At 47.7% G+C, this 14,587-nt stretch overlaps 1 protein-coding gene across 16 annotated transcripts in view; it reads right to left on the reverse strand.

Annotated features, from left to right (window-relative positions):
- Positions 1–3,288: 3,288 nt before the first annotated feature.
- Positions 3,289–14,587, reverse strand: part of TRIM29 (tripartite motif containing 29) — a 32,368-nt gene continuing 21,069 nt past the window's right edge. For 2 of the 16 annotated variants that reach the window (XM_069788043.1, XM_009927970.2), the window contains 4 exons: positions 11,473–11,532; positions 10,117–10,218; positions 8,916–8,992; positions 3,889–6,030 (listed from right to left, as the gene is read on the reverse strand). In XM_069788043.1, coding sequence (XP_069644144.1) covers positions 5,968–6,030; positions 8,916–8,992; positions 10,117–10,218; positions 11,473–11,532 — 302 coding nt within the window. In that variant the 3' untranslated portion in view covers positions 3,889–5,967. Of the gene's footprint in view, positions 3,828–3,888; positions 6,031–8,915; positions 8,993–9,883; positions 10,032–10,116; positions 10,219–11,472; positions 11,533–14,587 lie in introns of those variants that run through there. The other 14 variants (XM_069788046.1, XM_069788045.1, XM_069788044.1 and 11 more) reach the window with 14 other exon arrangements.

The raw sequence follows: 14,587 nt of genomic DNA on the forward strand, positions 1-14,587 counted from the left end.
AGTGGCAAAGCAGACTCTTCCTCATGACTCGGGATCTGTTGGCCCATTTAGCCCACTCCAACTGCAGCAGGGCTTCAGAGCACCTAGGACTTGTCAAGTTCTTCCTAGAGCTTGTCAAAGTCGGACTAACCAGGTTTAGGGTGCCAGCTGTAGGAAGATTGTCTAACACTGCAATCCAAGGGAGACTGGCGAACACTATTGTAAGCATCTGGTATCAGGCCTTATCAGCACCAACAAACAGTCCGAGGTAGAGTTTGACAGAATCTGCTTTAAGTCCTCCCTGAAACATATCCAAGAGCGCTGAGTTCAGCATCAGCAATGCCAGGGAAGCTGCTCCCTTTGGTCTCTGCCTCTGTCTCCTGATGAGGGAACTGGAGGCCATGCCTACCTACCTTCTCAGGGAGAAAGTGTTGAAAACTCATATTTACAAAACACTGAAGATCCTGTAATAACAAGTGATGGAAAGGGCAAAAAGTTTATCCTTCATTACTCTAGTATGCAGGAAGCTTTGTCTGACAGCGCATGGCAACTATTCCAGGACTAGATGTATGATTGATGCAAGTTAAGAAAAATTAGTAGTTTTAAGTGCACTGAAACATGCAAATTAATTGCCACAACTATCCATGCATGCTTTATCTGGCTTAAACGTTGGGTTTTTTCCCCAGGTTAAGGGAAATATTAACCTGTAAGGAGTTTCCTTACAATTCTTTCTATTTAGAAGAACTATTTCAACAATTCTTTCTATTACGTTAATTGAGAGTTGTTTAAAAATCCAAGTAGAGGAAAAAGCTGGGATAAAAAACCATATTGAACCAGTTTTGTATTCCTCATTTTTTGGGGTACTGTCTGGATGACCGTGCTGTGAGACATGGGCCTCACTTGTACCAGGCAAGAGAGTGTTTTCTACTTGTCTGTCTGTGAGCTGTGGCAAGCTGGTCCAGGAGAGCTGAACAAGATGAAAAAGCTTTTTGTGACACGTTGAGGCAGCAGAATTACCGGTTGTACCACCTCTGCAGATGCTAAGTATTTCCTATTCGTTTTCACCCCTAGTCCCACGTGCCACAGATCCACATACTTAACTTTACAAGGGGTAAGTGATCTCTTGAAGGCAGGTCCTAAGCTAGCCCCCAAGATTATGAAATACTCAAAGCAGAATTTGGCCTTGGCTAAGGGTCTGAAACTGGTGTCCCCGTACCCCTTGGCTCCAGCGTGGTCTCAAGGAAATGCTCTGTTATGCTGCGCAATTTCAAGGTTTGTAGCCTGAAGAGCTAAAAGTCTAAAGATAAGATTCTTGGCAATGGAAATTCAGAAGCTATCATAGCCTTTGATTGAACATCCCAATGGTTTTATTAAGAATGTGTCCCTGTATTTTATGCTTGCTAATTAGCAAATTTAAACACTCTATTTCTGTGTTATCTTTGTGCAAGAGAGTGGCAAATTTATGTCATTAAAATATAGCAAGAATTTAAAGGTTCACAAGCAATTAGATTTTATTATTGTTGTTTATACCCCTGAAGAATTGTTCATTTTAAAACTTTATAGTTAATATGTACAAAGATAAAACCAGCGGCCTGTCTTGCTCTGGTGACAGAAGTCAAGTGATTGAGCGAGCTGAATGAATTATTAGAGAAGATCCGCTTCTGGAGCTACTCGCTTTGATTCTTAGCTGACTGTTGCAGCCAATTTACATCCAAGAAGAGGGTCGCTCCCCGTGTTATTTGCATTCCCCTTGGGCTAGCACAGATCACGCACTGTTCCAGTTCAGAAGCCCAGAATTCCATATATGCCCGCAAAATTCGGCATAACCTTGCTCTTATTCGTGCGGCGGTCGGCTTCGCTCTCTTTTTGAGTATCAGAAGGCTCGCCTCCCAAGTCCGAGAGTCACTTAGGCGGTAACAGACCCCTCGTCCCCCCGCCGCACCGCCCCACTCCCGCTGCCCGCCGGCGGTGCCGAAGCGCGGCGGCGCGCTGACACCTGCTGGCCGCCGCCCGCCCGGCCCCACCCCCCGTGGGCGGGGCGGCCCCTGCCCCGCCTCCCCGTGGGCGGGGCGTGCCCCCGCCCCGCCCCGCCCCGCCCCGCCCGTCTTGGGCTGCACCCGGGGTGCTTGAGCCTTGCCCTGACAGCCCAGCTTCGGGTGGCCGAGTGCCCTCTGCCCTTCGGGGTCAGAGACACCCATCGCCCCCGGCCCTTCTCCCAGGGGGTCTCCTTGGGATGGAGAGCTGATGCCTGACCCCAGATCCAACCCCTCTGGTCTGCCTGAGTAGAGAGAGGGAGAGGAGCAGTCCCGTCTCCTTCAGCTGGGCTGCCTGTCCTCGGTCTCCGAGCTGGGTGTGCAGCAGCGCTGAGCTCAGACTGCGCTTCCACGCTGCGAAGTTGGTTATGGCGTGTCTGGGGCGGCTCTGACTACGTTCCCTAAGCAGGCGCGACGTAGCCCCGCAGCTGCGAGGTTCATTACTCCATCCCCACGCTGCTGGCGCAGCCGGTCCCGCTCGCTGCCTCTGACTGCTCGGGCGATGAGCTCCATTATTTTTCTCTAGTGTCACAGAGTCCAGGAGCGTAGAGTGCACTTGTAACTTGCTCTTCTCATGCTTAAATGGTGGAACTGAGATGTTTGCAGCAATTTCAGGACAGGAAGAAGATTTCTCTTTGATTGCTTTTTAAGCACAGTAATAACAGTAATGGAGGCAGTGAGTGGAATTGATGGGAGAGAGCTGAGCTCTGTTCTCTGGTAACTCCCATGTGGGGTAAACAGGGAGGATTTACTGGCTTCTCAAGTGAATTGGCAGTATCCTTGCTCTTCAGGAATGCCTATCAGCAATGTCTGGGGAAAAATAGTTGGTGTCCAGTAACTGGGAGAAGAAGTATGCCAGGCATCCTCTGGAAAGCTCCCTGCCTTAGTGTATCTAGGGTAAATGAATAAACCTCGCCTGCTTCTGTTCTTATCCCCACAGCTTCGCATGTACAATTGCTCTTTTAAGCGGCTGTCAGAGCTACCTCTATGCGTGTTTGGCCTTGAATCTGCATCTTTAGCAGCCCACAAGGGATTTATTCTCTCCCTCACGGATAAGAGAAGCCACGATATAGGCAAGAAGTTGTACCATGCAGAACTGGAGGCCTATATCCCCAGAAGGGCTCAAGTGGGTGGAGGGTCCCAATGGTGCCCAGAACCACCAACCTCCTGGGGAGACTCAGGTCCAGGCTGGGGCAAAACAGTGCCTCAGCTCAGCCGGCCTCCTCACGAGCCTGGTCTCTCCCAGGCTGATTTTGGCCTGCGCATATGTGAGCAAGTGCTTTTCTCCAGTGGGAACTGGTGAGGTTTAACTCTGGCAAGGGAGAGGCACTGAAATCATGAACAACCACAGGCTGAGGGGTTTCTAGAAATGCCCTTGCAGAGAAGGACTTGTGTGGTAGCGGTGTTTGGGAACTGACCTGGTTGGGCACCTCTGCAGGGTAGCCTCAAGGTATTATACTAGAAGTGCGTTCATCAGTCTGGCTTTGACCTTCAAGGATGTGGGAATTTTCTCCGAGCTGACATGGCCCTGACTCAAAATATCCAGAAAGCAGTGAAAACAAAGCCTCTAGAAGCTGGGAAAACGGGTTCTCCAGACGCCTTACTCGTATAGAGAATATTCTGAAGAGACTTAACCTCACTGAGACTGTTCCAAGCACACAAACACCAAAGACAGAGAGACCTCATCCCCAGGGGTTTTAGTCAGACATGGAGCTTTCTCCTTTATTTCTGCAGTATGTGTTGCACACGTGAAGGGCCTCATTTACATCAGCGCAGTCGGGTCCTGTCTGAGGAGGTGGAATTCCTCTTGCTTTGCTGATCGAGATAAACACGATAAAAACAGTTCATGCACAATACACCTCGAAGCCGCGCTGCTAGTTCCCCGGGGCCAGAGCTGTTTCCCATCCCGCGCTCCTCTGGCGGGGGCAAAGGGCTGTGGGGAGACCAGCCTGTCGCCGGAGCGTGCCAGCGTGAAAAGTCGTGCGTGCAAGGTCTGAGCGAGGCCCTCGAAGTGAGGAGAGGAAGGGGAGCAAACAGGCCGTGGGGGCTGCAGAGGTAGGGGAGGGCAGAGCCGGCGGGGAGGGGACGGTGGGAGGAAGGGGGGACGCTTGCATCCTCAGGCCGGTCATTTGTGTGCTGGGCGAGGGGCAGTGCAGCTCCCAGCTGACATCGCAGCAGGCCTTCTTTAGGGCGGGAAAGAAGGGGGGGATTTTAATATCCAAGTTTTGGAGGAGGAGGAGGGATCATGCCCACGTTTTGGAGAATAGAAGGGAGGTGGTGGAAGCTTTTGCTAGAACATAAGGGACCCAAGTGGCTACTGGATGCCTCCTCAGGGGCAAAACAAAGAGTGAGATTTGCAGGGGGGGGTATTTTATCCTTTCACACACATACTCAAACCCCTCAGTGTATTTCCTAGCAACTCTATCCCGGTTTCCCTTTCTTCACGTCCTTCCCCACTACGCTATTCCCTTCTCCTCCGGTCATTAAGGAAAAAAAAAAATTATAAAATAAGTGCCATTTCAAGTATTCTGGAGCAACCAACTCTCAGCCTCAGAAGTTTTGTCTGAGGTGTCAGATTAAAAAGCAGCAAGTATCTTTGCACAGGAATTAGCAAGAAAGTAATTTTCAGGGAGTGATAGGTGTGACCTCTCTCAGCAAGGTGTTGCAAGCATTTGAGGGTAGGAAAGGTGGAGGGAAGCCATTCCAAAAACCACTTGAATAGAGCAAACCATGAAAAGTAGCTGTCAGGTCTTGGTTCTGTGTTCTGCAGATGCTTATCACTGTTCGAGGGCTCTGATCCTGCAATGGGCCATCTGCTTCCGTTGACTGGCCTGGGGGAGGGGTTGCAAAGCATGGACCTAACCTCTCAGCTTTGTCCAAGGGGAAGGAAAATAATCTCGATGAGATCATGGAAAGGTTAACCATCCCTGGCTGGTTTGCAAGCTGGGTGCTGATGTGATTCTTCTATCCAGGGGACATACAAAAAATATTATCCTGAGCAAAAAGCTGTGGTACTAATTCTCATTGTCTATTGCAGAAAAAAATACCTGAACCACAATATATAAATCAATTTTGGTTTAGGGGAATTAAAAAAAAAAACCACAAAACAAAACAGCACCCAACACTTATGGCATCTAATCAATTTTATATTAGTAGGATGGATTTTCTTTTTATTTCTTGATTTGAAAAGGTGGCTGGAGGGGTACTTTAATGGGATAGAAAGCCTCTCTGCTCTCCACCAGTAGGTGGCCTTGGGCTGTAGCAGCTCCGAATAGGTCCTGTTGGATGGCTTTTTGGAAGGCAGCAGGAGCAGGAGCTGAGCTGACCAAGGGCCCTGAGGAAGCGTGCTGCCATGGCCATGGGCTGGGGAGAGTCTGCAGGGATCTCAGGGAGGTGGCAGTGCTGGACCTGATCCCAGCGAGAGCTGTGCGTCCCCGTCCGAGGCAGGGCCGGGTCATGGTGTAGAGAGGCGTGGAAAGAGCTTTAGCCTGTCACTGCTCCCAGTGGCTGGGGCCTCTCCATTCCAAGACGACCTTTGGGCCCCCCCAGCTTGGGACCTTCACCAGGACTTAACAGCTATGGTCATATAAACACACTCAAGACAACGGGGCAACTGGTATAGCAGAGTCGGGGGGGCGATGCTACCCAAGCATGCATGCTTCCCAGGAGAAGCAGAGCAGCTCGCTCTGCAGAAGCAAAGGGAAGGGCATTGACAGAGAGGGAATAAGGAGGTGACAGCAGAGGATGGGGTTATGTTGTTAAGGCCTGCAGAGCTTTCAAGGTGATTTGGAAGAAGTCCTTGTTTCCTCTAGTAAAGGCTATTCCCTTCTGCACCTTCCCTCTCCCTGGCAGAGATTAGAGCAGTAAGGTTAATATAGTAGCAGGTACATCCATGAAAATCCGCAGCTGAGTCTTCACTCCAAGTGCTGCCAGCTCTTCCCTAAATCTTCAGGAATCAAGGTGCCTCGTTGGAGGTGGCTCCATTGCCTTTGTTGACGTAAAAGGGGCGGTAATGTGACTGCAATGGAGAATTTGGGGCATGTGAGTTTGACCTACCTTCTTTTTCTGACCACCTATACTTCACCCTCCTAGGTAGCCCAGCCATACATATCTTAACATACTCTGATCTTAACACCTTCCGTCTTTCCTCTTGCAGAGCAACACCACCTCATTTCACTACTGGAGGTGCTGGAGTCATCAAATGCAAATGATGTTGCTTTTTTGATTTATACACATGCTTTGCATGGACCTAATTCCTGAGCCAAATGAGTCTGTGCATCATATAAAATTTCAGACTATGACTCATGGTTTGATGAGAGGTTTCTGGGAGAAGAGGAATGTCACCTTTATTTTTATGCTTCTGTCAGTGTCTTTTAATTGCTCACTAACCTGAGAACTCATGGGAGTTTTCACACTTAAAGCCATGCGCAGTTATGCGAGTGAGCAGCCAAGTCGCACGGTATTTATTTGTGCTCTCTGGCTGGCAAGCCAAACTCTTGTGCATGGAAATTCTCACAGCGTGGTGTATTGTTTATTCAGGCCTCCACATGGTGCAGGGCCCAGTACTATATATTTGTGTAAACAGAAGTGTAAGCGGAGAGACAGGGGCAGAGCCTAAAGGAATTGCCCTTTTCTGTCTCTCCAGCTCTGTTTACTGCAGTCCCTAATTGTATCTCTTCTCATCAGGACCTACCCCTGGAATTTCATTCTTACCTGCATCATTACAAATAAGCAACACGTGGCAAAGTTGTGTTGTGCAGCCTTGTGTTGGCTTGGGATGATTGCAAAACACAAAAGCCAATTTATCAACTGTGATAGCTGGTCGCACCGTCACAGACTAAATTTGTAGCCTGGATGACAATATGCTTGCACCAATGAAACAGTGACCAAGGCAATTAGGAACAACTGTGGTTTTGTAATGTCTGATCTGTCTTAGGTTTGATCCACTGCCCAGATCTCACTTGCAGAAGGTGGGAGAGACGTCACAGGAACGTGCTGGTACATTTTTGTGCGGCACACTAGTTAATATTAGGCACGGCAGGAGGCTGGAAGCATGGGCAGAGCAAACCCAACCCATCTTGCTGCTCAGTGCCGACTCCCAATGCCTCCTGCTCAATGTTCCCTTTTGTTGAAATTCTTTTCATTTTATGGCTTTAATTTCCAATATAATTAAGAGATGGAAGAGGGGGGCTTCATTTTAAAGAACTCCCTGTGGGTTAAAAAGACATTCCTCCTTAAACAGTATAGTCTTTTGTGAAAATTCCTATTTACAGAACTTTTAGAATGGGTATTACTTAAATACATATTTAAGACTATTTTAAAAGCTAGATTATTGGCCCAATAGACCATAAAAGCTCCTGCAGAGCTACTGCAGGCCAGAGCGTATATTTCTATTTTGGGACTTTTTAATGCTTATATTTATCAACTCAATTGTTAGGTTCAGAGCTATCTGGTGAATATAGGCTATAAAAATAAAATAGCCGCTACAAGCGTATGCATAAGAGAGAAAGGGAGACAGAAGAAGACTGGTGACTTCATGTGGGAGAAGTTACCCAGGCTTTCTCTGGGGGGATTAAAGAATTCATGGGTTGTGTTCATGGAGCACAGCACACTGACTCATGCAGTGAGGTGCTTACTGCTAAGAAGACCCTACTAGTGCCAACACAGACTTCACTTTCCTGACCACACTCCCCTGGTATAACACCACCATTAGGGAGGATAGGTTGGTATCTAAAGTCACTGCGACGAGTCTCTATCTGAACACACACATGATGAAGTAGATGATCTTTTAGAAAGGCGGTGGTCAAACACAAGACAGAAGATATTGCAAAACTTTGCTGTTCGTAATAGGTATGTTTTGCTGTAGCACATTCAGAGACTTAAGGCTGCATTTTCTGAAAGTGATAGTCTACCAAGGAACATCCTTTTGACTGGCATTCACCTCCTCGTGGGGCCTTGAAAATTTAGCAGAGACATACAGCTGCAGTCCTTAGGCAGCTACTTCCTGTTGTGTGTTTCCTCTGTTTTCTTCCTTCAGTGTGGGAATGCTCTCGATTCTTGACCCTCTCCTTCTTACAAGTCTTATTTCCAGGGAACAGTAAATAATCTTTCACAAATGTATAATCAGAATTCAAAAAGCAGATTTCATCTGCGGAGATGGGGGCAAAAACTTGACAATCTTAATTCAGTTCGTGCAAGATCTTAATGCAGCACAGTGTGAATGTTTGTTAAGAAAAATGGATTAACTTAGTGTTTCTGTGGTTATGCATTAACTGTTCATTAACCTTGTATATTTAAGATTACAAGAGCTAAAACATCACTGTCCTCTGCCCCTTATAATGCACTGTTACCTGTTTTATGCTTACAGTGCAAAATGAGTGACTTACAGATGTTCCAGTGATTTATGATCGTAATCTGACCCTTCATCTTTGATATTGCATCTGCCTACTACAGGATATAATTAGCAAGATACTTCTGTATGGTTGTCTTTGGTGTCATTTACACAATCTGTGCTTTCTAGATGTCACAGACTACTAAGAGCATATGATATCCCTGCAGGGAGGAAAAGTACTACAGATAGCAGCGTGTGTGCTATGGTATTAGTATAGCTTCTAGAAGCCTGGACCAAATTTTAGACCAGGGCAAAATCTTTTCAAGATGTCATTCTGAAGTATTGATTATTCCTACAACCCAGAACTGTGGAGGCAGGGGGGTTAATCTGCATCCTTCTGTGGATGCAGTTAACCACAGAAAAACATAATAGAAGCTGTTGATTTGAAGCTTTTACTTTCCCATCTCCAAAGGACCCAAGCCCTAGTCTCTGAAGTCTCAGGTATCCCTAGAACAGATAGTGCTCTTGCTGAAGCTGTGCACATGCTTTCACACCAAGGGTATATTTCTTACCAATACAGACTGCTTAGAGGATTTCCATGTCTGTGGCGTCACCTTTGCAGACTGATGTCTCACTATTGAAGGATAAGCTGTGACAACATAAAACAGCCTGTTATAGATCAGTCCCTGCCACCATCCCCGTCCCCCCTTGCGAGCATCAAGATGAGTAGCAGGACTGGAAGTGCCACATAATTAGTATTGCATTGCTTAACATTGATATGCAGCCATTTTTAGGGTGGGACACAACAGCCATCAGACAGATGCCTATTCCACCACCCAATCACTTAGGAAAAGGGAGTAAAGAAGGTCTGTCTAATTAAAATGTCTGAGGAATGCAGAGAGGTGGGATGCAATCAGTCCAATCAAATTTAGGCCAAGTTCCGAACTAAGCATTCTGACTGTTGCGAAGAACACTGTAGGCTATTTAATTAGTGTAAAGAGCCGAGGCCTGCGTTTCATGTCAGAAGTTAACGACAGTACCTCTGGCAGCATGATAAGCCCTAACCCCCTTCTACCACACCAGCTCAGTTCTGATTCAAAAATACCAGCCCTGCTGAATCACAACCAGTTTCAGTTCTATCAGGTAATGGCCCTTCCCCACTGTCTCCCATTTGCAAATTCATCAGACCTGACTCTGCTTGGCAGGTGCTGATGCTCTTGATTTCCACCTCTGGTGCCCTTGAACTAGTGGGTAGTGAAAAGAGGATTATGAGATGGTGAATGGGGGATTCTGGTTCAGATGGAGAAGGACAGGCAGCTACTGCATATTTTTTTTCAAGGTTGTGCTCAGTGGCTATTATTCTTTCAGGATGATGGCTGTTTTAAAACACTGATGAAGCTAGAGGGGTATATGGCCATGAACATCATTTCCTAGTATCTCTCTCTCCCTGGTTCCTACGCCTCTAAAATCATCTAAAATTCTCATCGCTACCCGTTACAAACAAAATTTAAAACCCCTTCAACTATTCACTAGATGTAACTTTTTAATACTTTTTAACACTCTTTAATAAATTCCTGTTGCCCTGGTTCAGCAGAGTAGGTTACTCATGCAAACATGTGTGTGTATCTAAGAGATTGACAGTCAGGGCAGGAGATACAGGCCAGGTGTAGGACTGCTCCAGGCCTTCTCTGGGAGAGCAAGAACAGGATTAAATGTCTTATCACCTAAAAAGAAGGGGGCAGAAGGAAGGGGAAAAAACTAAATGCCTAGTACCGGTCTTAGTGAAGAGGCTCCCGTCAGACTGTTTGCTGAAGTCACCAGGCGGATTCTGTCCCACCGAGGAGAACTGAAAAGGCAGCTTAGTACCATTGCCTACTGGAAGATAGAAGAGGTTGTGTTATTCCATGGTGTTATATGCTGCAGTGGGGAAGCCCAAGCATTTCAAAACACACTCTGTAAAACTACCTTCAACTAACTTGGGGGAAAATGGGAACTAAGAGCTTTGTCCCTTTTCTCTTAGTAAGAAAAGGCAGATGAGAGCAGTCAGTTGTGGGGTCCCGGTGTACACAGTGTGTGAGTGTGAAGAGATCCCAATGCTCCAGGCAGGCAGGGAAGAGCCTTTCTCTTGAGAGACCCAGAGTGCAGGTGTGACTGAAGAGCAGCCACTTCCTTGCAGGTAAACTGCATCTCCAGAGACTGGAGTAATGAGGCAAAACTACGTAACTGCTGAAGCTCCCTTGCCTCCAAGCAGTTGAGGCTTTATTCAAAGCCCATTGAAATTAAAGCAAGGCTTCCCCTCCTGGCCTCCTTGGGGTTAGGCCCTGGCTGCCAGAATGAATCTGAGAGCAGAGACGATGAGAGGGAGACAGCCCTGCCTGTGGCATGAAAAGCAGGACCGACTTAGGTGTGGCTGTGAGTCACGAGAGCTCCCCCAGGCAGAGTGGCCGTGGATGCTTGTAGGCTGCTTCTGAAGGAAAGGAAAGGCAAGACCCTCTGAGCATGAATGAAGCAAAGAACGAAAATATAGGCAAGAAAATGGAAGGTGGGGATCTGGGGAGAAAAGGCATGACTCACTGCTGCTGGTTCTTGGTAAACTAGCTCAAAGCACCCCCTCCCCCTTGTGCTGGATGCTGTACAGACAGTGAACGTCCGTCAGGCTCTGTCTTTGAGAACTTAGGAGAAAAGTAAAAGGTGTATGTGTGATGGAGAAGAGCAGCCTTATGCTTCTGAGACTGGCTTGAGGGTATTTGGAGTCTGCTCCTGGTTCTGCCACAACCTCCACAGATTGCCTTGGATGATGTTGGCATTCCCATCGATTGCAGTTGCTTAGGTATCTCAGGATCTTTGCAAATTGGCACCCGTGTTTTCCATCTTCCTCTTTCACTGTCTGAACAATGAGGACCAGGGATGCCTTTCCCTCCTAAGTACATAGCACGTAGAGCAGTGAGACCCTAGGTTTGGGTGTATTCAGACGGTGCTGATAACCCAGCTAAGAGATGGTTCTGTGAGACAGTGATTGACAGGTGGCAGGACAGCTGAGAGGCGAAGCAGAAGAGGTTGGTTAGCCAGCTAGAAAGCTGTGGCACGGGGGGTTAGATCCTTTCAAACTGAAGTCGGAATTACCCGTACCAAGTGTTTCCTCAGTCGCTTGGAAGGAGGAAAATTCCCATGATCGTGGGTTGAAACTGGCTGTAAAACAAGAGCATCCAGTTCAGCAGTCGGCTCCTGATGAGCTGGCTTAAAGGCCTGTGCCTGGCATTGCTCTATGAAATAGTCCCCACCAATTTGAAGTAGCCCCAAACCAGAAATCTGGGTCCAGGGAGTAGAGGAAAGCCCAGTCTTTTTTCTCTGGGTTCTAGGGAATGGCGAATAGACTTCTCATTTAGAGAACAAAGCTCTCTCGCTGCCACAGAGCTGTCTTTAGCTGCATTAAATTGCCAGCTCAGGTTTGTCTACTCAACATGACTATTCTGCAAAGAGATCTGCAGGCAGAGCCTTGGATTTATTGCTCAAGAGACACAAGTAGAGGAACATTTCTTGCTCAAGCACACATTGTCTCGGCCACTGTGACAAGCATGTGCTCCAGGGTTTCACTAGGACATCACGCTGTGATGCAGACTAGTGCTGTTGTACCCCTTGTGTGAGACATTGGACTCCCAGAAGAGTGAAAAAGAGAGAAATACTTTGAGCTGTTATGCTGCCATCCTGTGGACTGTTTTTCTATTTAAGTAGTTATTTCTCTCTCTCTGTGTGCCTGAGTCCCTCCTACTCTTCATTCAAAGACTTCCAAAGGCACAAGATGATCTTTCCAACCTCCTCCTGGCTTTGGCCAAATTGTTTGCAACATCAGGAGAAGAAAGCTCAGTGGAAGAGGACAGAAAGGAGTGTTGAGCAGTTGAACAGATTGTTCCTCTATCTTTTAGGCAGCATTTGAAACCTTTTATGTCTCCCCTCTGCCTCATTATGTCATCCCTGCAGGCAGATGCTCCGTGATACTGTCTTTAATGACAAGAGCAGTGGAAGGCTCCTTGAATTTAAGCAGGGCTTAAAAACCTATAGGTTCAGTTCAAATCCAAGCAGTTTCTTAGTACGGGCCACTGCAATTAGCACAGAGCACTACTGGGGCAGCATTCCTCAATGTAGCAAACAGACTTGCCCCTGTGGCCTCAGGCAGGATTTGCAGTGATCCAACCTAGCAAGAAAAAGGGTGTGTTACAAAACTATCTGTGAGACATTCAAGGATTCTGTGCATATTATGCAACGCAAAGGGTGGTCCTCTTTTTTTTCCCCTCCTGTTTTATGGAATTCCTTAGAAAAGGTGCAATTGGAGGCAGTGCTGGACTTCTACATGACACATTGACAGAGCATAGAAAGCTCTAGAGGGTTAAATGATTATGGGGATATTGCATTATTCATCAGATAATCCTTTGCTAGCCAGCATGCAAGCTAAGTGGGTCATGTCTCCTGTTTTGCCTACTGATTCATTCTGTTCCCAAAGTCCCCATCAGTGTGGTTTCGGCAGCTGGTTCCTTTCTATCATGCTTGAGTCCTCACCCTGGTGGAGAATCCAGCGCTGTTCAATCCCCATTTCAACAGAGACTGTGTGTGCAATCATGTGCTTAGTCCTTTTGGACAAAGTAACTTTGTTGGTAGAAAGTACAGAATGAGTAGTTTTGGAAGGCAACATGTCTGTGCTCTCAGGAAAACGCAGATGTGTAGGCGGAATAAACACTCCCCCAGTATATGTATATTCAAAAGTCCATTGCAGGAAGCAGTGGGCCACTGAACTGCAAGCCGCTGTACAGCCCTCACACTATTCTGTAGCTGACTGCATCCAGCAAGTGTCCCCACTGGCTCCAATAAAGAGCACTAAATAAGAAACCCCGTCTCTAGCAGTCCCTGTTGATCCCTCCTGTCTCTTGGCTCATCCTCAGGAGGCTGGTATGCTGGATCCCAGCTGTGAGCCAGAGAGCCCCCACTCCCAGGTCTTGGCAAGTGATCCTCCAGAGAGAAGCAGAGGGAAGTCCAGGCACTACAGTCCAGAGCAGTGAGCAGTCAGGCTATGCCATGCTATGGCACTGCCGCAAAGGGCTTTTCCCTTCCTTTTGCCGTGTCAAGTTTCAGCCCTGTCCCAAACACACACGGGAGCGGTGATGGCAGAATGGCATTGTCTGCTGTGTTACTCCCATCACACCCCCACCATACTCTTCAGATGCACGTTGGGCCATTTCCACCTGAACCTGAAGCCCCACGTTTCGAGTAGAGATGGGCTCAGCCCGTGCAATTTTAGAACTAACTTTCAACCGTCCCTTAAGGTTGAAAACAGTTTTGGATGCAGGGCTGAGTCTGTGGTCTCTCCCCAGCATCAGCAGCTCCGCTTAGCAGAACATGTGTTTCCCTGACAGCACAGGGCCTGTAAAGCCCTGAAGCAGCTGGGGCAGAACAGCAGCTATAACCATCCGGGTGGTGTTTGGAGACAGGCTTTGTGCACAATGAACCCACCGCTGGCAAAATGCCCCTCTGCAGCCTCTGATGGAGAGGCTGCCCCCTAACTTGGGGAGCCCGCGGGAAACAGTCCTGCTGAAGGCTTTTGCTGAGGCTGAACTGGGAATGTCGCCTCTGCCGCTGGTATCTGCTCCAAACTGCATCCTCAGCCCTGCGGCGCCGGGCAGGGCGGCCAGCGAGCTGCCAGGCGTGGGCTGATTACAGAGGAGAAGGGCAAAGTGGAAATTCAGACAAAGGGCTCAGTGTTGGGATCTGGGTTATCCCCATGAAACCCTAACAACAGAGCAGGCGACACGGCACTTCAAATACGCTTTCAGGGGAGCGCCACTGCTAATTGCTGCCATATCCCTTTGCCCCGCCTGCCATCTGGCTTTGCAGAACAGCAGCTGTAAACACCTGGCAAATCCAGGCAGGCCCTTGGTCTCTAGGGACCAGAGGAAATTTGGTTACTTATTTTATGCTACCCTTTCTGTTCTTTTCTTTCTACATGCGTTGCCTTGCCTAGGCTCTTAGCACTCTGCTTCTCGCTCTGGGGGTCCTGACACTAATGTAGAAATAGACAACTGCCATTTTACAACTGAATGTGTTGAAAACAGTCATTTACTCCAAAGACTCATTCTGTAGTGTTCACGTAACAATTGGGACATAAGCAAATCACCAGGGCTCTTGTCATCGGTGTCAAGAGCTCAGAAAGGAACTCCAGACTCCTGCTTTTTTAGGACACACTCCTCACTTCTTC

The sequence above is a fragment of the Haliaeetus albicilla genome, chromosome 7 (assembly GCF_947461875.1).
Source record: "Haliaeetus albicilla chromosome 7, bHalAlb1.1, whole genome shotgun sequence".
NCBI classification, from domain to species: Eukaryota; Metazoa; Chordata; class Aves; order Accipitriformes; family Accipitridae; genus Haliaeetus; species Haliaeetus albicilla.